General features: G+C 37.8%; 1 protein-coding gene across 1 annotated transcript in view; it reads right to left on the reverse strand.

Moving 5' to 3' along the window:
• Nucleotides 1-19686, reverse strand: part of tweek (transmembrane protein KIAA1109 homolog tweek) — an 806203-nt gene that overhangs the window by 97520 nt on the left and 688997 nt on the right. Inside the window, 2 exon segments of the mRNA XM_090388226.1 lie at nucleotides 6075-6224; nucleotides 15395-15589. Of these exon segments, the coding sequence (XP_090244352.1) occupies nucleotides 6075-6224; nucleotides 15395-15589 (345 nt within the window).

A 19686-nucleotide genomic window follows, 5' to 3' on the forward strand; every position in this document is an offset into this window, starting at 1 on the left:
AGTGGCATTAATACTAAGGCGAAAGTACATTTGTTCTGCTATAAGCAAGAAGACCATTGCATTATCTAAGTAGTTTAAATACTACTGGTCACAAAAAACACATAAGGGCAAACGGTATTGCAAACTTCATATAATTGTTCTGTAGTTATTAAGATGCATTCAGTTATGTGAGGTAGTTTCTTCTGTCGGATTACAGTGAAAAAACTGATAGTTGAACAGAAAGCTCAATTTCTATTCTATGTTTCTTGTTTACTACTAGAGCATACATTGGTTTACTTATGAGCATTGCCTGTACTAGTTTTTTCCTTCTGAATATAACACATTCAAGTTGTTTTTTGTTTCTGTATACATTTTTCTAACTTCCACTACTTACAAGTTTTAAAATATTTGTGGCCATCTTTATAGATGGAACATGGTGGTTTCAGTGTTATACAAGAAGGCCTATTATATTAAACCCCAGGGGCTCACATCTGGTGAGTATGGGCTTGGCACACCCAGGGTCCTGAGCTGGATAACATCATTCTTCTCTTCCTTGGTGATTTCCTTCTACTTCTGACTTTTGTTTTCTCTCTCTCTCTCTCTCTCTCTCTCTCTCTCTCTCTCTCTCTCTCTCTCTCTCTCTCTCTCAGGGTAACTCAGAAATTTATTTATTTATTGGCCAGTGCAGCAAAAGCCTTAAGCTTCCTTGCACCATATGGCTAATAATAATAATAATCTTATTGTTATGCAGTGTGTCCAAATTGTTAATCCTCTACACATGGTATTTGGAAATGCCCATATTTTTGACATTTAAAGCATCACAAGTGGTTAGTAATATTATGCAGATACTGGGCAATTAAAGTATCTTGCATTAATACTTGTTGGTATTCGAGGAAAAATTGACCATTACTAAAATGATGGTCAATTTTCTGTCATGATGAAACATGTTTTTCATGACAGAAAATTATGACTCACAAAGGTATTCAAGGTTTTGTGTGGGGTATATATAATGGGTTCTCCTCCAAGGTCCCCAGTACCAAGCATCAAATGATTTATTGTGTGATTGCCTGTGTTTTTAGGAAAGCTTACATTTATTTTCACATGTGGTTCTTCTTGCTTGCATTGTTACTACTAGTTCACTTTCAATAATATTACTGTATTATCTGCGGGCAACATTAGCAAAGCAATTTTAGTTTTTGGTAATAATTGTACCTGAGTATCTTCCTTCCAAATTTTAACCAATGGGCCAAGGGAATAAAAGAATAAATAATATAATTAATAAAATATAAGTTACTCAAGTAGAGAAATTAGCAAAAGTTAGGCAGCCAAACTGTTGATGCATTCCCTATTTATCCATGCTTGGATTTTGACAATTTATGCTTAGATTTATTGTCTAACAAGTAATTAATAAATGTAGTCTGTTACATCTCAGGTGCATTAGCAAATAGTAAAATTCACGGTTTATAGCAAAAAAAAAAAAAAAAAAAAATCAATGAATGTTATATGCATCAAGAAAAATCTGTTTCTGCACATCTGCCACACTGCTCATCTATTAATATTGTTGTTGTTGTATTTGGATTTTTTTGGCACAAGGGCCTATTGGGCCATATTGTGCCTGTTCAATATTTGCTTATCATAAATTTCACATGTCATTGTGATCACAAACTATTATAAAGATTTGTATTTCAAATAAGTAAACAGTTCCTCAAAATTTGCTTCATTGCCAAGAATATGTAATAAGGTTAAAGGTGGGATAGGGAGATAAAGCTTGATTTTCTTATAGTTGAATGTTGAGGACATTCAATAAGAATATGTTTTATTGTCAGCTGTGACTGGCAAAAGAAACACTGAGAAGGGTTCTCTCCCATAAGCAAATGATGAGTTGGATGCGAATGACTGATACCGAGCCTTGCTAGAATTACTTCTTGTCAACAGACATAATATCACAGTGTTTCAGATACAACATATGTTATATGGGATAGCTTAAGTAATATGATTTGAAAAAAAAAATAAATAAATAACAGTTGGATTTCTATTGGCCTGATTTTAATTAAATTTAGGAAGGCTTAACAAATCTTTCTAAAAGGTCAAAATGTAAAATTTCATGAAAATCCATCCACTGGGAGCTGAGTGGTTACATGAGGATGGGAAAAAATAATAATGATTACCATATTTCTATTGGTTTGATTTTAATGAAATTTGCGAAGACTCAACAAATCTTTTTTTAAAGGCCCAAATATAAAATTTCACGAAAATCAGTCCACCAGAAGTTGAGTTGTTACATATTGAGTTGTGGACTAGAACCAGAGTATGTCTGCCAGGAGCAACTATTAATGATGTCACCAACAGACTATCAGATTTTAAGGGGGGGGAATATTATTATTCATGTGGGGACTAATGACATTAAGCATACATGATCTGACAATTTGTTAGACAAATACAGGACCATGCTGAAGAAATTTTACGAGTTAGGTCACGATGTCTATGTATCTGCAATTCTGCCCATGCATGATAGGAAGGATTATATGCCTAAAGCCTTGTGGATTAACTCAAGACTTGAAGGACTCTGCAAGGCTTTTGGGGGAAATTTCTATCAGCTTGGCCTGCACTTGTAGGTAGAAAGAATCTGTTTTGTAGAGACAGGATACATTTAAACAAAGGTGGTGCAAAAGTTTTTGTCAGTATCATTGAGGATACCTTAAAGGTTCGGGGAAACTGCTAGTTTGGGGGGGACAAGGATAATATAGATACACATTTATCTGATTGTATTGGTCAAATTAACGTTTGCACAAACTCAAGAGTATTCGTTTGTTACTGCAACAGAACATAGTAGCAAGATGTTCTGAGGGCAGAAATGTTTCAAATGAGTGGCACCTAATTGCCAGGGAAGCGAACTTAAATAACTTTAAGGGGTGTGTCGTGGTAGTTAACTATACAAGAACAATAGTTTCATTGTTTATACAGTAATGTCAGAAGTGTCGTCAATAAAATGAGTGAATTCAAACTGCTGATTAGGACAACTAACGCTGACATAATACGGCTTACGGAAACGTGGTGCCACCCGGAGACAGCGGATGATGATTTTCAGTATGGTATGTATAATGTATTTAGGAAGGATAGGGAAGATAAAAGAGGTGGTGGGGTCATGCTTCTTATCAAAAGCAGTCTGAGCGCAATGAAAGCTTTCCCGAATTCAGATGTTTCGCATGCTAGTATAGAATCTGTATGTATGGTGTGAGATAGCTGGAAGTAAAGGCATAATGAGAGTGGGAGTAGTCTACAGGCCAGGTGATTGAGAAGATTACGATGAGAGCCTCTACATGCAAATGGAATAATCGTGAATGTCTTATTATGGGTGATTTCAATTTGCCCCTAATTGATTGGAGCAAATGTGAAGGAAACTCCACATGGGGAACAAAATTTTTAAATTAACTAGATGATTGTTATTTGTATCAATATGTCAGGGAAAGTACTAGGGAAAAGAATACTCTAGACTTCATCACCCATGAACCAGATGACATAATAGGGATGACAGTACAGGAACCAGTAGCAGAAAGTGATCACAGAGTTCTATGGTGGACGATGAAGAAAGAGAGGTAGCAGTAGTTAAAGGCAAAGGAATGGGTTATAATTTCAGGAAAGGAAATTACGATGCCTTAAGGTGCTACATGGCCTCTATTAACTGGGCACATATCTCACAGACAGCAAATACAATTAAATTATGGTATACACTTCAAACATTAATCAGAGAAGCCTTGAATGCTTATATACCATTATAAAAATACTTCACAGGGAGGATTCCAAGTTGGATGAATAATGAAGTTGCCAGATTACTTGGCGAAAAAAAAAAAAAAAAAAAAAAAAAAAAAAAGATGGCATGGAAAAGTTAGAGAGCAATAAAAAGTACTGAAGCCTATAACAGCTACAAATTGATCTGTAATAATGCCGCTGAAAAGGTTAGGCTGGCAAAGGCAGATTATGAGAAATCACTGGCAAAGAGAGGGTGATAAGGAATACTTCGCATATATAAGTGCAAATGAGAAGGACAAACCAGATTGGAACTCTTATGTAATGGACGTGGAATAGTATTAGATACCCCAGCTGATGTTGCAGATGAACTCAACAGTTACTTTGCATCGATATTTACAGAAGAAAAACCCTTTACGTCAATGAAAAATTATGGGAGTGAAGTTGAAAAAATGTAATCAATGATGTTGAAATAATGAAAAAAACTCTTGAGCCTACAGGCCAGTAAGGCTCCTGGGGTTGATGGCATTTACCCTTTAATCTTAAGGGAGGCGGCAAGTGAGTGCATTGAACCATTGAGGCTAATTATGAGAGCATCACTGGACTCGGGAGTAATTCCGTTGGATCGGAAATGTGCCAATGTATCTCCAATACATAAGGGTGGTTCTAAGAGCGAAGTGGGAAATTACCGGCAGGGAAAATCATGGAGACTATGATGGAATTCAGGGGTGGAATTCAGGATCACTTAGTAGAAATGGAATTCTGAAGGACACTCAGCATGGTTTTGTAAAGGAAAAATCATGTTTAACTAATCTGGTTAGCTATTCTGACAGGGTCACTCAAGAGCTGGACCTAGGGAATAATTTCGATGTTTATTTGGATTGCAGCAAGACATTTGACACAGTCCCACATGAGTGGTTACTTTATAAGTTGGAACAGGTTGGAATCACAGGAGAAAATCGTTAGATGGATAGCAGGATGGCTTCAGGGCAGGAGGCAGAGGGTTGTGATAAATGGTTATTCCTCAGATTGGGTTGATGTAAGAAGTGGGGTCCCCCAAGGATCAGTATTAGGACCACTGTTGTTTTTGATTTTCATAAATGACATCTGTGAAGGGATAGAGGGCACGATGCCTGCAGATGATGTAAAGATTGGTAGAGTAGTTAATGATTGCCGCCAAGCAGAGCTTCTTCAGAATGACCTAGATAGACTTCAGGGATGGTCAGAAAAATGGCAGCTATGCTTTAATCCAGCAAAATGTAAAGTATTGCACCTGGGGAACAGTAACTCCAAAAATAACTTATACGCTTGGCAGAGTTGAACTAAACCTGTAGTGGAGGAAAGGGACTTGGGTATTACAATACAGTTAGATATGAACTTCTCTGAGCATTGTAGACTGGTTGCAAGGAGGGCCCATGGTGTCCTATCAATGATTTATCGAACAATTGCTAGTAGAGATAAGGACAATTGTAGTAAGAACAATTGGAATACTATGTTCAAGTATAGAGACCACACCTAAAGAAAGACATTGAGAAATGGTTCTTGAAAGGGTTCAAAGACGGGTAACTCGCCTGGTGAGGTCGGCAAAAGGGCATCAATATGAGGAAAGACTTCAAATATGTGGGTTTCAGAGCTAGAAACTAGGCACCTTAGAGGAGACTTGATTGAGGTGTTTAAGGCTCTGAGAGGCATAAGCAAAATGAATAAGAATGAAATTTTCAGAGTTATAAATGATTCTAGAACAAGGGGCCATAATTTAAAGTTACGGGGGAGTTGTTTAGACTGACTGGATTGCAGGAAGTTTTATTTTAGCCAGTGAGTTATAAATTACTGGAATAAGTTACCTACAAGGGTGGTAGAGGCTCAGTTTAGGGAAGTTCAAAGGTCAGTTGGATGGAGGAGGGAAATGCATAAATTGAGGGAAATGCATAGGTTGTCCATTTCCTTTTCTCTTATTAATTATTATTATTATTTTTAAAATTTCCTTCTTTTTTTAAATTTTCTTCTTGTTTTTATTCTGTTATCAGATATTGTGAAGATAACAGGCGCAATATGTGTATAAATTAATGTGCCTAAAAACCAGAGAAATCCAAAACCAACAACCTCCATGTGCTGAGGTTTCTGGTTTTTTGGAAGTTGAACATGTAGTGAAAATAATGCATTGAAGCAGATTAGCAAGTTATCTATAATATACAAATAAAAATATTAGGTGTTTATTACACCTGATAACTCACGTACCTCGTGTTAGCTACATCATAATCTTCATATTAGGGGCTTATACAACTTTTTCTTGAAAAAGTGACTGATAAATAAATAAGTTTTACTAGTATTAAAAAATGATTGCCTACCTTGATCACTGTACAGTGCTCCAGAACTCTGTTCACCGAGAAACATCCTTCGTGCAATACTGCGTCTGTACCAAGCTTTGGGGAATGCTAAAATTTCTGTTAACCGTCTCATATCATATTTGAATGATGCTGATCCTATATCACATATGGCTGCAATCAAAGCAACATAATTAAATAATTGAACAATACAGAGAAAAAAACACCCATAAAATAGACATTAAAATATTTTTTCTGAAGAGAAAGTGAATATCCTTTATGCCACTAAATTCCAAATGATGGATGCCTGCATTACATAAGAAGTATTTATGGCTAAAGTTATTTATTTGCATACTGCAAATAAATTTATTAGAAATGAAGGGAATGTAACTCATAATGCACATTCACACCATGTACAAGAAAAGCACTTTTTCTGCATAAAATAAAAATATTTATATAATGCACTAGGCATAAGATACAAGTTACACTAAAAACTAATTAAATGTTAATAAATACATAAAGCAAATTTAGGGTATACTTTCTCATCTTACTTTTAATGCAAACCAGTCATTGGATTATAGGTTGGTATGCAAAATGTTGAAACATTTGTATCATCAATTAAAATATACAGTATTGGTATAGGAATGATATAAGTACTACTTGGTAGTTTTGTAGGAGTGTAATCAATATTTTATTAGTGTTTTTATTAGGTTCATATGCTATAAATTTATAATACAACTGTATTGCATAGTATGTAACAATTTTTAATAGGCTAGTTTGTATGCCAATAAGCAGGATTAATGTAGCATTATAATTTTTGTATCTTTTAGTTTTGTGCATTATTTTAAAATTAAACTTAGATTAAAATAATGCCTCAGACTCGAGTAGCAAAGCAAAGAGCTCAAAGTAGCAGGAATGTTTAGGTTCAGGGGAAAACTAGTGAGGGTAGTTCTCCTATGAATCAGAATTATATTAAGAGCATTACTTGGTCCCTCTTTCCAAGCTAACAGGATATGATACAGCCATAGGGAGGGCCTGTGTGTGTGTGTGTGTGTGTGTGTGTGTGTGTGTGTGTGTGTGTGTGTGTGTGTGTGTGTGTGTGTGTGTGTGTGTGTGTGTGTGTGTGTGTGTGCACGTGTGTGAGGAGGTTCAGCATTCTGATGGGCTTACATGAAAAACAGGGTTGATGTCCCCGAAAGGGATTAAAAGAGAGAAAGGCCCACCAACACTCAGATGCCTATCCCAATGGTAGAACCCATGCACTAGCACCAGACAACATGATACCTCCTCAACAGAATTCCTTGGTCCCACAGAAAGTAGCTATAGTTGGTGATCCAATTGTTAGGGAAACAGGAAATATACTGTGCAAAAAAACCAGTATATATCTGATGGGTTAAATTGATAATGAAAGAGCAGCTCTCATCTTTTAAGGGCACAAAGGTAATACTGTTGTACATGTTCGTACTAATGATATTAAGAGTGGGAGATTTGAGTTTAATTCAAGTCAAGAGCAATATTGAGAAAAAGTTATGAGTAAAATACCTGCAGTTCTGTCCAAATATGATAGGAGGGAGTACACAATGAGAATCATGAAAATCAATTTGGCCATGAAGAGTGTGCAAGGCTCATTAGAGTAAAATTTTTTTCAATGCGTTTGGTGCTTGTTGACAGGAGAGAATGTTTTGGATTGGATACATTTAAATAAAAAAGGGTGCAAGAATATTTGCTGATGCTATCGAGACAGTGTTAAGTTGTTTGGAAAACTGCTAGTTGTAAGGTATTCTTTCACCACATCCACTGGAACATGCAACAGCCTGGAACACAAGGTGTCAGAGATTACAAGGACTGTTAGGGCCACTAAGAGTAAAAGCAGAGGCATGTATACTTGCATTTACACTAATGGAAAACAAATTTTATGAATTTGAAGAACTGGTCAAGTCACGACATGCAGGCATTGGGGATACTGCAAATCTGTCACAGTATTTGAATGTGGCAAGTACAATGTGTACAGAAAAAACAGAAGGGGGAGGAGATATGCACTTAGGTAAAAAGCATATAAAATCTGAAGCAGTACTTTCTCTGGTCTTTTTAACATGCAGCTGTAGAAAATGATCATCCAAAAAATCCACAAAAATCTTGCTAGTGTGTGAGTGACCAACCCACAAGTTTCAGTCAGTATCTGGAAAATTAAATCCCCCCCCCCGTGCCGACTGGGCTAGCCGAGTGGGTAAAGTACCTGCCCGGCAACCCAAAGGTCGCGGGTTCGATTCCCGCCTCGGGCTTGGATCAAAGTACTGCAAAAACCTTGGGAGGTGCAATATGGCCACAGAAGCCGATGCGCCAACAACTACCAAATCAAAATCAAATCAACCCCCCCCCCCCGTTATAACACAGTCTGCTTTACTGGCCCACTTTGTACAGTTGTTTGTTGTACTGATCACAGTCATTAGGCCTATAACACACCTATTCTCATTTTTGTTTCCCAGTGCTTACGTCACACCAAACTTACTCAACAATTGCATTGCCACATATCTCAGCTGGATTGCAGGTCCTGTCAGGTGTTCTCTTCGTGACAATCATGGTGCCATTTGTGGCCAACAAGTGCAATTGGATCATATATGCTGATGATGTCAAGCTCCTTACTAGGATATCAAGCATGCGACTCGGCCACCGCAGCAAATCAACAGAAAACTACAGGACACAGCTGACCACCTCAATGCATTCAACCTCCAAATTAATCCTCTGAAATTGGCACAAATCATTTTCTCACTAAAGGGCAGTCCAACAATGATGGAGCCTGCACTCAATGGCTCCTCTGTTCCAGGTGTTCAAATGCACAAAGATCTGAGGGTTGTTTTCGACTGCAAGCTGTCCTTCACCGATCACATTAACCTTATACATTTGAGGCTGACTTCACTATACTGGGGCGCCAAGCAACAGCTGCTCCATACTTGGTAAAAATATATCACATCAAATCTATACCCAACAATACTATATGCTCCAGAGATATGGGCTTCGGCTGTTGAATCCAACCTTAAAAGGATATTTACTGCTGAATTCTGGCTTCTAAAATGGGCCAACATCAAACTCCACCTTCCCCAAGCTCTCAGAACAACACAGTTAGCAGATGCCCTTCAACTGCACATGCTCTGATCCTACATCAGAGAAAGAAGGCTGCTATTCACAATCAAGATAGCCATAGGTAAAATTACAGAGCCAAATTTCGGGGATCACTGTTCTTGGCAATTCCTTATCCATTATCTCCGGTCTTCAACACAGCTGCTAGTAGACCATAACTGGCTAGTGCATACCAACAGATTTCTGCCAAAGGAAATGCTGCCCTAACTGCAAGAGATCGACGTTGACCTCCAAGAAGTGTTCAACAACAAAAAATACAGGAAGAGAATCCTCGCTGAACTGAAAATTTAGAACAGTGCTTTGCCTGTTCGACGAAAAGTGAAAAGATGCCTCTTTTCGCTGCGTGCCGATGCTGATGATATGACAAGCTCTTTAGTATATACTTTATTAAACGGACAAGTGCATTTAAACCAGAAGAGGCAGACAGTCTTCTTCATTCATTGCTTGTTCTATTTAAATATTAGCTGCTCTGAATATTATGTTTGTAAATACCCTTTACCTTTTCATTTATAATTTAAACTCATTGATCCCTGAACATGTAAACCCCCTGCCCTGTGGCTGTGATGGGTAGGTTACAACATAAACTGTATTTTAATATCAACTGTATTTACAATAATACATCTTAGTATTATTGTAATATCAGAATTTATGTCCCCTCATGTGCCTAGTCCAAGCAGGAGGAAGAATCACATCTGCATTGAGTTTGTCCAAGCCATTCAATGTCTTAAACTTTAAAAGTGATGTGTCAGATACATCAGTTTTAAGATTTAATTACACGCAACCTAGTAATTCTCTTAAAGTGCATCATTCATTAGTTGTAGCTTGGCTTCTTCTGATGTAGTAGTAATGGAGGCATATGATGGAAGAAAGCAAGTGCATGAGCTTATGTAGCATCAGTCAAAAAAAAAAAATAAATAATAATAATAATAACCAATTTCTCACATCCATTCCCTCTAAAAGTTTGTCCAGTTCCTCCTTGAATTTATTTAAGCTATCAACTTCCACAACAACAGATGGAAGTTTGTTCCAGCAATTAATGACCCAGTGGCTAAAGGCAAATTTCTGCACATCTCTTCTACAATTATGCTACCTCAATTTCAGTTTATGGCCCTTCAGGTTCATAATCTGAGCAAGCAGAAGAATCCCATCAGAATTCAGCATGCTCAACCCATTTAATGCCTTATACACCTCAATAAGATCTTGCGGGAGGCTAGTCTCCAGCTGCTGCAATTTGCAGAACATAGGCCTTTCTTGGTAAGAGGACGCCTTCGTTCCCCTCACCAATTTTGTTGCCCTTTTCTGTACATGCTCAAGTAACTCTACTTCCTTCCTAAAATGAGGTCTCCAGACCTGTACACAGTACTCAGTACCTGACCATTGCCTTATACAAAGGGATAATCATCTTTTCTCTACTAGCAAAATTCCTGTATATCATTGACAATACCCCATGACCTGCTCTGGAGCCTGTCTGCATTGCTCAGAAAACTTCATATCTGACTGCACAATTACCCCTAGGTCTTTCTCATTTTCTACCACCTTAAGTGTAGTACCACACAGTTGGTATGTTTCTCTGGGGTTACTTCTACTCATATGTAGTACTTTACATTTGTCAATGTTAAATTGACAAATCTGCCCAAATTGACCCATCTGCCCAAATTTTCTAGATCCTGCTGCATAATCACACTGCCATTACTGTCATTAACAACTCTGCCAACCTTTGTATCATTTGCAAACTTCAGCAGTAAGCCTAATATACCTTCATCAATATCATTGATAAATATACAAAACAACAGTCGGTCCAACACCGAACCCTGGGGGACTCGACTAATAACAATAGTCCACGAAGAGCAGTGTCCATTGATTACCATTCTCTATCTTCTTGCACTCAACCACCATTTTATCCATTATAGCAACTTACCTTTAATACCATACTGCTCCAATTTGCACTGTAGTCTTCCATGTGAACAGTGTCAAAAGCTTTCCTGAAATACAAGTATAAGATATCAAAATTATTTTTTTGCATCCAGTTCCTTTGTAACCACGTCATAGTATCCAATCAAATTTGTCAGACAAGACTTTCCCTTAACAAACATGCTGTGTCTGAATTATTACTGCAGTCTTGTCTAGCTGATCCTGCAATGCATCTTTAACAAGTGACTCCATTATTTTCTCTGGAACAGAAGTTAAACTAACTGGTCTGTAATTACTCGTGTCACACTTATATCCCCCTCTTTGTGAATTGGGGATAGATTTGCACATCTCCAGTCAGTGGGGACTTCCCCTGAGTCCAAGGATGCTCTCATTATGGCTAAGGGGTTGCTTACTTCCTTTGTCACCTCCTTTAATATAACTGGATAGATCCCATCCACCCTAGATGCCTTTCTTATGTTTAACTTCAACAATTTCTCTTCCACTTTGCTCTTAGTTATTACAAAATTATTAAGCACCCTGTTTACAGTTTGATAAACTTCTGGCATTTTCCTCCCTTAATAACTCCTCATGTGTGAATGTAGATGCAAAATACGCATCCAGATTATCAGCTATCTGAGCAGGATCATCAACAGTCGAACTATCAATATCAAGTGGACTAATTTGATTCATCCCCCTCCTTCTAGATTTTATATAAGTAAAGAAGTCTTTGCTGTATTTCTTAGCATCCTTTGCAAAAGATTTGTTGTAATCTGCCTTCGTTTGCCTAACCTCCTTTGTGACTTGATTACAGACTCGCTTGTATCTGCCACAGACTTCTGTGTCACCTGATAATTTATATGCATTCCATACATTTTTTATTCTCTGCCACGAGTCTCATTATTTCATCTGACATCCATTTAGGCCTAAATTTTGATCAATATTTCTTAATCAGTATGAAAAGCCTAAATCCTACTAAAGTTGATAATGATTTATGCACCAACATCGAGCCATGATGATGAAGAAGTTGAAGAAATGTACACCGAAATTGAGTCTTCTAGATGAGCAGAAAACCCTCTACACTATTATTATGGGGGACTTCAATGCTAAGGTTGGAAAAAGACAAAACAGGGCAGAAAGGGGAACTATAGGAAATTTTGGAATTGGTGAAAGAAATGAAAGAGGTGAAAGACTTGTGGAATTTGCAGAATCTCAAGGATTGTCAGTAATGAACAACTTTTTTCAAGAAAAGGGTGAACAGAAAATGGACATGGAAGAGTCCAAATGGATTAACAACTAATGAACTCGACTTCATCCTCACTAACAGAAGATATATCGTGAATGATGTTATTGTCCTGAATAATGTAAATGTTGGAAGTGATCACAGAATGGTAAGATGCACACTTAATATAGATGTAGTAAAGGAAAAAACTGATTCGAGTAAATAATACAAAGGTCTTTGAGATAACAGAAGAGGAGAAAGATCAGTATGTACTGGAACTTAAGAACAAGTTTGAACTTCTGCAGACTGCTCAGGACCAAGATATCGACGAGGAATATTACAACTTTCTGAAAGTGATAAAGTGAGGACATAAGAAAAGTAGAACAAGCATTAAAGGAAAACAAAGGACTTAAATCAGCAGCCATGAGCAGTAATACAGAAAGACAAATGATACTGAAACTGAAGAATAGTGATGGTGTACTTATAAATAGCAGAGAAGGCATAATTCAAATAACAGAAAACTACTATAGAGAATTATACAAGGAGCGAGAGAATGATGCCAGCAGTGGGGAAGATGGATCGCAAATTAGCAACACATACGACATACCCGATATGTTTCCTGATGAGGTAGAACAGGGGTTGAAGAAAATGAAGAATCAGAAAGCCCCAGGGGAAGATGAAGTTACTGTAGAGTTGTTAAAATTGGGAGAAAGAGACATGATACAAAAACTGGCAAGATTCTTCACAAAATGCATTAGAAAAGGTGTGATGCCTAAGGAGTGGAATAATGCAATCATAGTTTTACTGCATAAGAAAGGTGATAAATCAGAAATTGGAAATTATAGACCAATTAGCTTGTTATCCCACATCTACAAGTTGTTCACAAGGGCCATTACTAACAGATTAGAAAGAACACTCGATGAGAATCAACCTTAAGAGCAAGCTGGCTTTAGGACAGGATTCTCAACTATGGATCACCTTCACGTAATATCACAGCTAATGGAGAAAGCAAATGAATATAAAACACCACTATGACTGACATTTGTGGTTATGAAAAGGCATTTGATTCTATACAGCATAAGGAAAGGTTTCGGGTACTGGAAAGACAAGGTATAGATACTCCATATATTATGATTTTGAAGAAAATATACCAGAATGATATCTCCTTTATTACACTAGACAAAGAGTAGTAAATTTAAAATTGAGAAAGGAGTTTGACAAGGAGACACAATATTTCCGAAGTTGTTTACTACTGCCCTTGAGGAAGCTTTCAGAAGATTAGACTGGTCGCAGAAAGGAGTCAATGTGAATGGAGAGTACCTAAACCATTTACGATTTGCAGATGACATTGTGGTCATAAGCGACGATCCCAAAGAATCAGAGGAAAATCTTAATCACTTGTGCACAGTTAGTAAGGATTTTAGACTAAAGATGAATATGGCTAAAACAAAAGTAATGATGAACAAGTATGCCACAGAAAGGGATATAATGATTGAAGGAACAGTAATTGAAAAGGTGGAGTCATATACTTATCTGGGACAAGTCATTAGCTGTAATAGTGATAAATGGCTGGAAGTCAAGAGTAGAATAAATTTTGGATGGATAGCATTCGGGAAATATAGTCACATACTGATGAGCAATATCTGAATTTGTCTGAAACATAAAATAATGAACCATTGTATACTCCCCGCCATGACTTATGGAAGTGAAACTTAGGCACTCACCAAAAGAATGGAAGAGAAGCTGAGAACTACACAGCGAAGAACGGAACGAATTATATTGGGAATCAGACTGTTAGATAAGAAGAGAAACACATGGATTAGGCAGCAAACTCAAGTAAAGGACATTCTTATCAAAACAAGAACTAAAATGGTCTTGGAAGGACACATAGCTCGAAGACATGATGACAGATGGACTAAGAAAATAACAGAATGGTACCCAAGAGGAGGTAGAAGAAAACCTGGAAGACAACAGTGGAGATGGACAGATGAAATTCATGAGTTTGTGGGTAGTAAATGGATGGCCATTGCACAAAACAGAAGGAACTGGAAAGTTGCTGGAGAGGCCTTCATGCTGCAGTGGATTGAAAATGGCTAATGATGATGAACCCTGGTGTCTTTTTCAGGTGTCAACCAGGACTGCAAGTAAAAACGGAAATAACGTGTCTCTATTTCATATGTAAAATCCATACCAATAAAGGAACAGAAAAGGCATAAGTAGAAAATGAAATTTAGTAAAACTTCCGAATTTAGTAAAAGCAGAGTTTAGTAAAAAAATTATAAATTTTATTTAAAAATTAATGGAAACTGAAATAAGCTGGCGTAGAAAAAAAGTACAGAAATTCATGTAGATGGCATGTAGTTGACACAACAGGGACCACTTTATTCATATTGAAGAAGAATAAGAGAACAAGAAAAGAACTAACCATAATCAGAAGGCGCAAAAGATAACTCTAACCTCTTCCTAGTTTGGAGTTTCATTTCTCACTTTCTGATTATTGTAATTTTTTTTCTTGTTTTTCTTCCATATGAATCAGCAGTCTTTTGTGTCAACTACATGCCATCTGCATAAATCATCCGTCCTTTTTTGTACACCTGCTTATTTCAGCTTAATTTTTAACCAAACTTTTCATTAAATTTCATTTTATACCTATGCCTTGTCTGTACCTTTACTGGCATGTATTTTACATCAGAAATAGACACATTATTGCCATTTTTACTTGAAATCCTGGTGACTGACACCTGACAAAGATACCACGATTGTGAGTTATATGGCAACATTCTTTCTTCTTGATTCTTCTAATTCTGTATATACAAATGTATTTATTTGTGTGCGCATGTGTGCGCTTTTCCTCTCTTATAATTTTCTCTTTTCTATTTATAAACTATTTATATTCTTAACCTTTTTTCCCCTATATTTTTCTTATTTCTTTATTTTCCTTGCATTGCTGGGATTTAGCTTATGCTGCCTAAGATTGCTTTTGTCTACTTTCTTGATTCCTTTACCTTTTTCTTATTTCTTTCCACTTATATATTTTATATATATATACAATAAAACTAAGTTAAAGTAAACTTACCAGAAAATCTGATCACAGCACCACCTGAGTCTAAACTTCTACCTCCCTTCTGTACTCCACCAGTTGTATCAGAATGGCCTAAATTAATTTTTCTAATTCTGGATATGTTCACTTTAACAAACTCCACTTGGAGACTAAGAGAATCTTTGCGTTCACTAGTTGTTATTGGTGAGGTGTCACCCTCCTTTGCACTCCCTATATTAGCATGCAGAATTTTAAGATATTTTATTCTGTATGTAACTTATATACAAAAGCACAAGTACGCTACAAATATTCAAAATAAATTTTATATGAGTATAATAAAACTTTTCTCAGAGTTTTTAAACCTTTTTTCAAATATTTAAATTTAAATATTAGTTTGTTACACATCAGCATTTCTCAAACTGGTGATTATTGAAAAGGCTAAAGTTGAATTGATGGTAACATAAAAGAACAAAGAAGGGACTGTTGCTATTAAATTGTGCAACACTACTATAGCGGGACTGAAAAAATTTAAAGTATAACTGAAAAAGAAAGGGCAGCTACAATCTCTAAATGTTGTTTCATCATTTATATGTTTAACCACCAAATCTGAAGGTTGTACAACAACATATACATCTATTTGTTTATAGGTATTGTTATTTCTGTTGTACTAGGGCCATATTGCACCTATCAACGATATGGGGGTCAGACATGGTGATAATAAAACCATGTCAGAGGCAATCATATAGCTGTGTTTGTTTTAGGAAGCAGAAAAATTCTGGAAGATTTGCATCATTGCTTATGATAAGAGTAAAAAAAATATGTGGAGGTCCTATTTCCTTTGTCATATTATTGCCTATGATATGACGAAGTGTTAAAGGTTCTTGAAGGTTTCGAAGAATACTGAGGCTTTTTGGGCATCAGTGTACAGTGCACAATCAACAAGAATGTGTTTCATTGTGAGAAATTACAGTGCGCACACTTCGGAGGATTGTCTCTAATCAGCAGATAGAGATGGGTGAGGTGACTGTGACCAATTCATGCTCTGGATAGGAGGACTTCTTCCTTTCTGTTTACACAGATACTGGAAGCTCATAAATGTGGTTCAGATTTTATTTGAAGGAGCTTGTTCTGCAGTTGAGCTTGCCATAGAAGTGTCCACTGTTTCTTGATACATATCTTATATAGGATCTGTAGTCAATATATGCAATGTAGCAATCTGACGATGCTATGTTGGATGATTGTTTTGCTGCGTAATCCACTTTTTCATTCCCTGATATCCCAGTGTGGCCTGGGATCCATAAACAAGATGACTACTTGCTCATGAATATGCATCAGCTGAGTTTTTATTGTTTTTATTACAGGATGTGTTGGTGGGGAGGAATTTTGCAAGGCTAAAAGTGCACTCTGTGAGTCTGTATATATTACACTTTTTTGGATGGACAGACAAAGAATATGTTCTAGGGCAAGCTTGATGGCACATAATTCTGCTGTACAACTACTGCATTCAGTGGGAAAGAAGGCTGCAGCCCCGACTCCACTTTCACACTTTGATCCATCAGTGTATACTTTTGTGTGTGAGCAGTATGGAGTTGCTGTATTTGCAAGCAAATGTTTTCCCCAGTTTAGGAAATAGTTGTCACAAGGTGGTTTAATAGAAGACAATGGAGGATCTGCACTGTTTGAATCTTGGAGGACTTTGTCAAGATGTATATTCCAGCTCTGTGATAATGCCTGCAATCTGATGCCAGTAGGTTGAACTCCTCTAGGTTTATTTCTATAGTGCATTGAAAACTGTGGATCATTAAGTATTGGGCTAATGGCGTGACCAGTTAGACTTTGAATTTTGGCCCCATAGTTCAGGAGTAACATCTTTCTCCTGAGGCTGAGCGGAAGAAGTTCATGTGCTTCGATATAAAGACTTTGTACTGCGATGTTCTATAAGCACCTACAGCAATCCCGAGGGCAGAATGTTGAATAGGGGCAAGCTGTGCTAGCACGCTTTCCCTAGCAAAATCACACACGGGGGGCACCAAATCAAGGCGAGATCTGATTAGGACTCTACAGGGTGTCTCAAAAATATTGGTACAAACATTTAGGGGAGGTAGGTAACATCTAAAGGAATGTGAATTGCATAGGAACCCATAACCGGAAACGTCACGGGAAAGTAGTAGCAGAGGCACAAGAAGCAGAAATGACACAAGACAGTAATTAGTGGCAAACATTTATTTGACATAATATTAACAATGGAGTACGAGATGGATGCATTTCATGATGTTACAACAGATGCTCGAAGGTTCCACCATGAGACGTGATGCATGTGTGACACCGACGCAGCATGGATTGGCGGACACACCTGAACACACCTGGAGTTTCTTTGACAGTAGCAGCAGTGCAGAAAAGTCTCACCACGAGATCCATTTCCGTCTCCACAGGCAATTCATACACGATAGATTTGAGGGCCCCCACAGAAAGAAATCAAGGCTCGATAAATCAGGTGAGCATGGGGGCCAGGCAACGGGTCCACCACAGCCAATCCATTGATGCTCAAAACGCCACGAACACACCTTCCATAAGGTGTGTTTGTCATGTTGAAACCAAATGTTGCATCTCACATTTGCTGGAACATTGTCAAGTAACCCTGGTAGAACTTGTTCAAGAAAGATCCGATATTTAGTGGAGTTCATGCGGGATGGTAACAGGTATGGGCCGACTAAGCAGTCACTGACCATACCTGCCCACACATTTAGCATTAGCATTAGCATTAGTAGAGGCATTTGATGCAAGAAAGCAAGCTTATGCAGCATCAGCCAAAAAAAAAAAAAAAAAAAAAAACCACTTCCACTTCACCCCTCTGTTCGTTCAAAATACCTGTCCAGCTGAGCCTTAAACTTATTTAGGCTATCAACCTCCACCACAAGGGATGGAAGTCTGTTCCACCAACCAACCACCCGCTGGCTAAAGGCAAATTTCCGCACGTCTATCCTACATCTGTCTTTCCTCAATTTGAATTTATGCCCTCTCAGGTGATTATTCTGAGCTAGAGGAAGAATCCCATCAGCATTGAGCATGCTTAAACCATTCAAGGCTTTAAACACCTCTATCAGATCACCTCGCTGGTGCCTAGTCTCCAGACACTGTAATTTGCAAAACTTAAGCCTTTCTTCGTAAGAGCACCCCTTTGTTTCATTCACTAATCTTGTTGCCCTTCTCTGTACTCGTTCCAGCAGCTCTACATCCTTCTTGAAATGAGGCCTCCAGACCTGTATACAGTACTCAAGGTGTGGCCTGACCATCGCCTTATACAATGGAATAATCACCTCCTTATCCCTGCTGGAAAAATTCCTGTATATCATTGACAATACTCCATGAGCTCCTTCTTGCAGCCCGTCTGCACTGCTCAGAGAACTTCATATCTGCCTGCACAATCACCCCCAAGTCCCTTTCATTCTCTACCACTGTCAGTGTTGTACCATAGAGTTGATACGTTGCTCTGGGGTTGCTGTTTCCCATATGTAGTACTTTACATTTGTCAATGTTAAACTTCATTTGCCACCTCGAAGCCCATCTGCTCAACCTTTCCAAATCCTGTTGCAGCAGCATAGTGTCAGTAGTGTCCTTGACAACCCTGCCAACCTTCGTATCGTCTGCAAACTTGGACATTAAGCCTGATATACCATCATCAATATCATTTATAAATACAGAAAACAATAATGGACCCAACACTGAGCCCTGAGGGACTCCACTAATAACATCAGTCCACGATGAGCAGTGTCCATTGATTACCACTCTCTGTCTTCTCCCCCTCAACCACCCCTTTATCCATAGCAGCAATTTGCCTCCAATGTCACACTGCTCCAATTTGTGTAGCAGTCTTCCATGTGCAACAGTATCAAAAGCCTTTCTAAGATCCAAGTATATAATATCAAAGTTATTCCCTGCATCCAGTTCTTTTGTGACTGCATCATAGTATCCAATCAAGTTGGTCAGGCAAGACTTCCCCTTAACAAAACCATGCTGTGTCTGAGCTATAACTGAAGTCTTGTCTAAATGATCCTGCAGTGCATCTTTAACCAGTGCCTCCATTAATTTTCCTGGAACAGAAGTCAAGCTCACAGGTCTATAATTACTTGTGTCAGCCTTTGATCCTCCTTTGTGAATTGGGGTCACATTTGCACATTTCCAGTCTATGGGTACCTCCCCTGAGTCCAAGGAAGCTCTCATAATTATGGCTAAGGGTTTGCTTACTTCCTTTGCTGCCTCCTTTAATATAACTGGATAGATCCCATCCACCCCGGGTGCCTTTCTTGTGTTTATCTTCAACAGTTTCT

The sequence above is a fragment of the Mastigoproctus giganteus genome, chromosome 2, assembly GCF_048544385.1.
Source record: "Mastigoproctus giganteus isolate SK-2022 chromosome 2, ASM4854438v1, whole genome shotgun sequence".
NCBI classification, from domain to species: Eukaryota; Metazoa; Arthropoda; class Arachnida; order Uropygi; family Thelyphonidae; genus Mastigoproctus; species Mastigoproctus giganteus.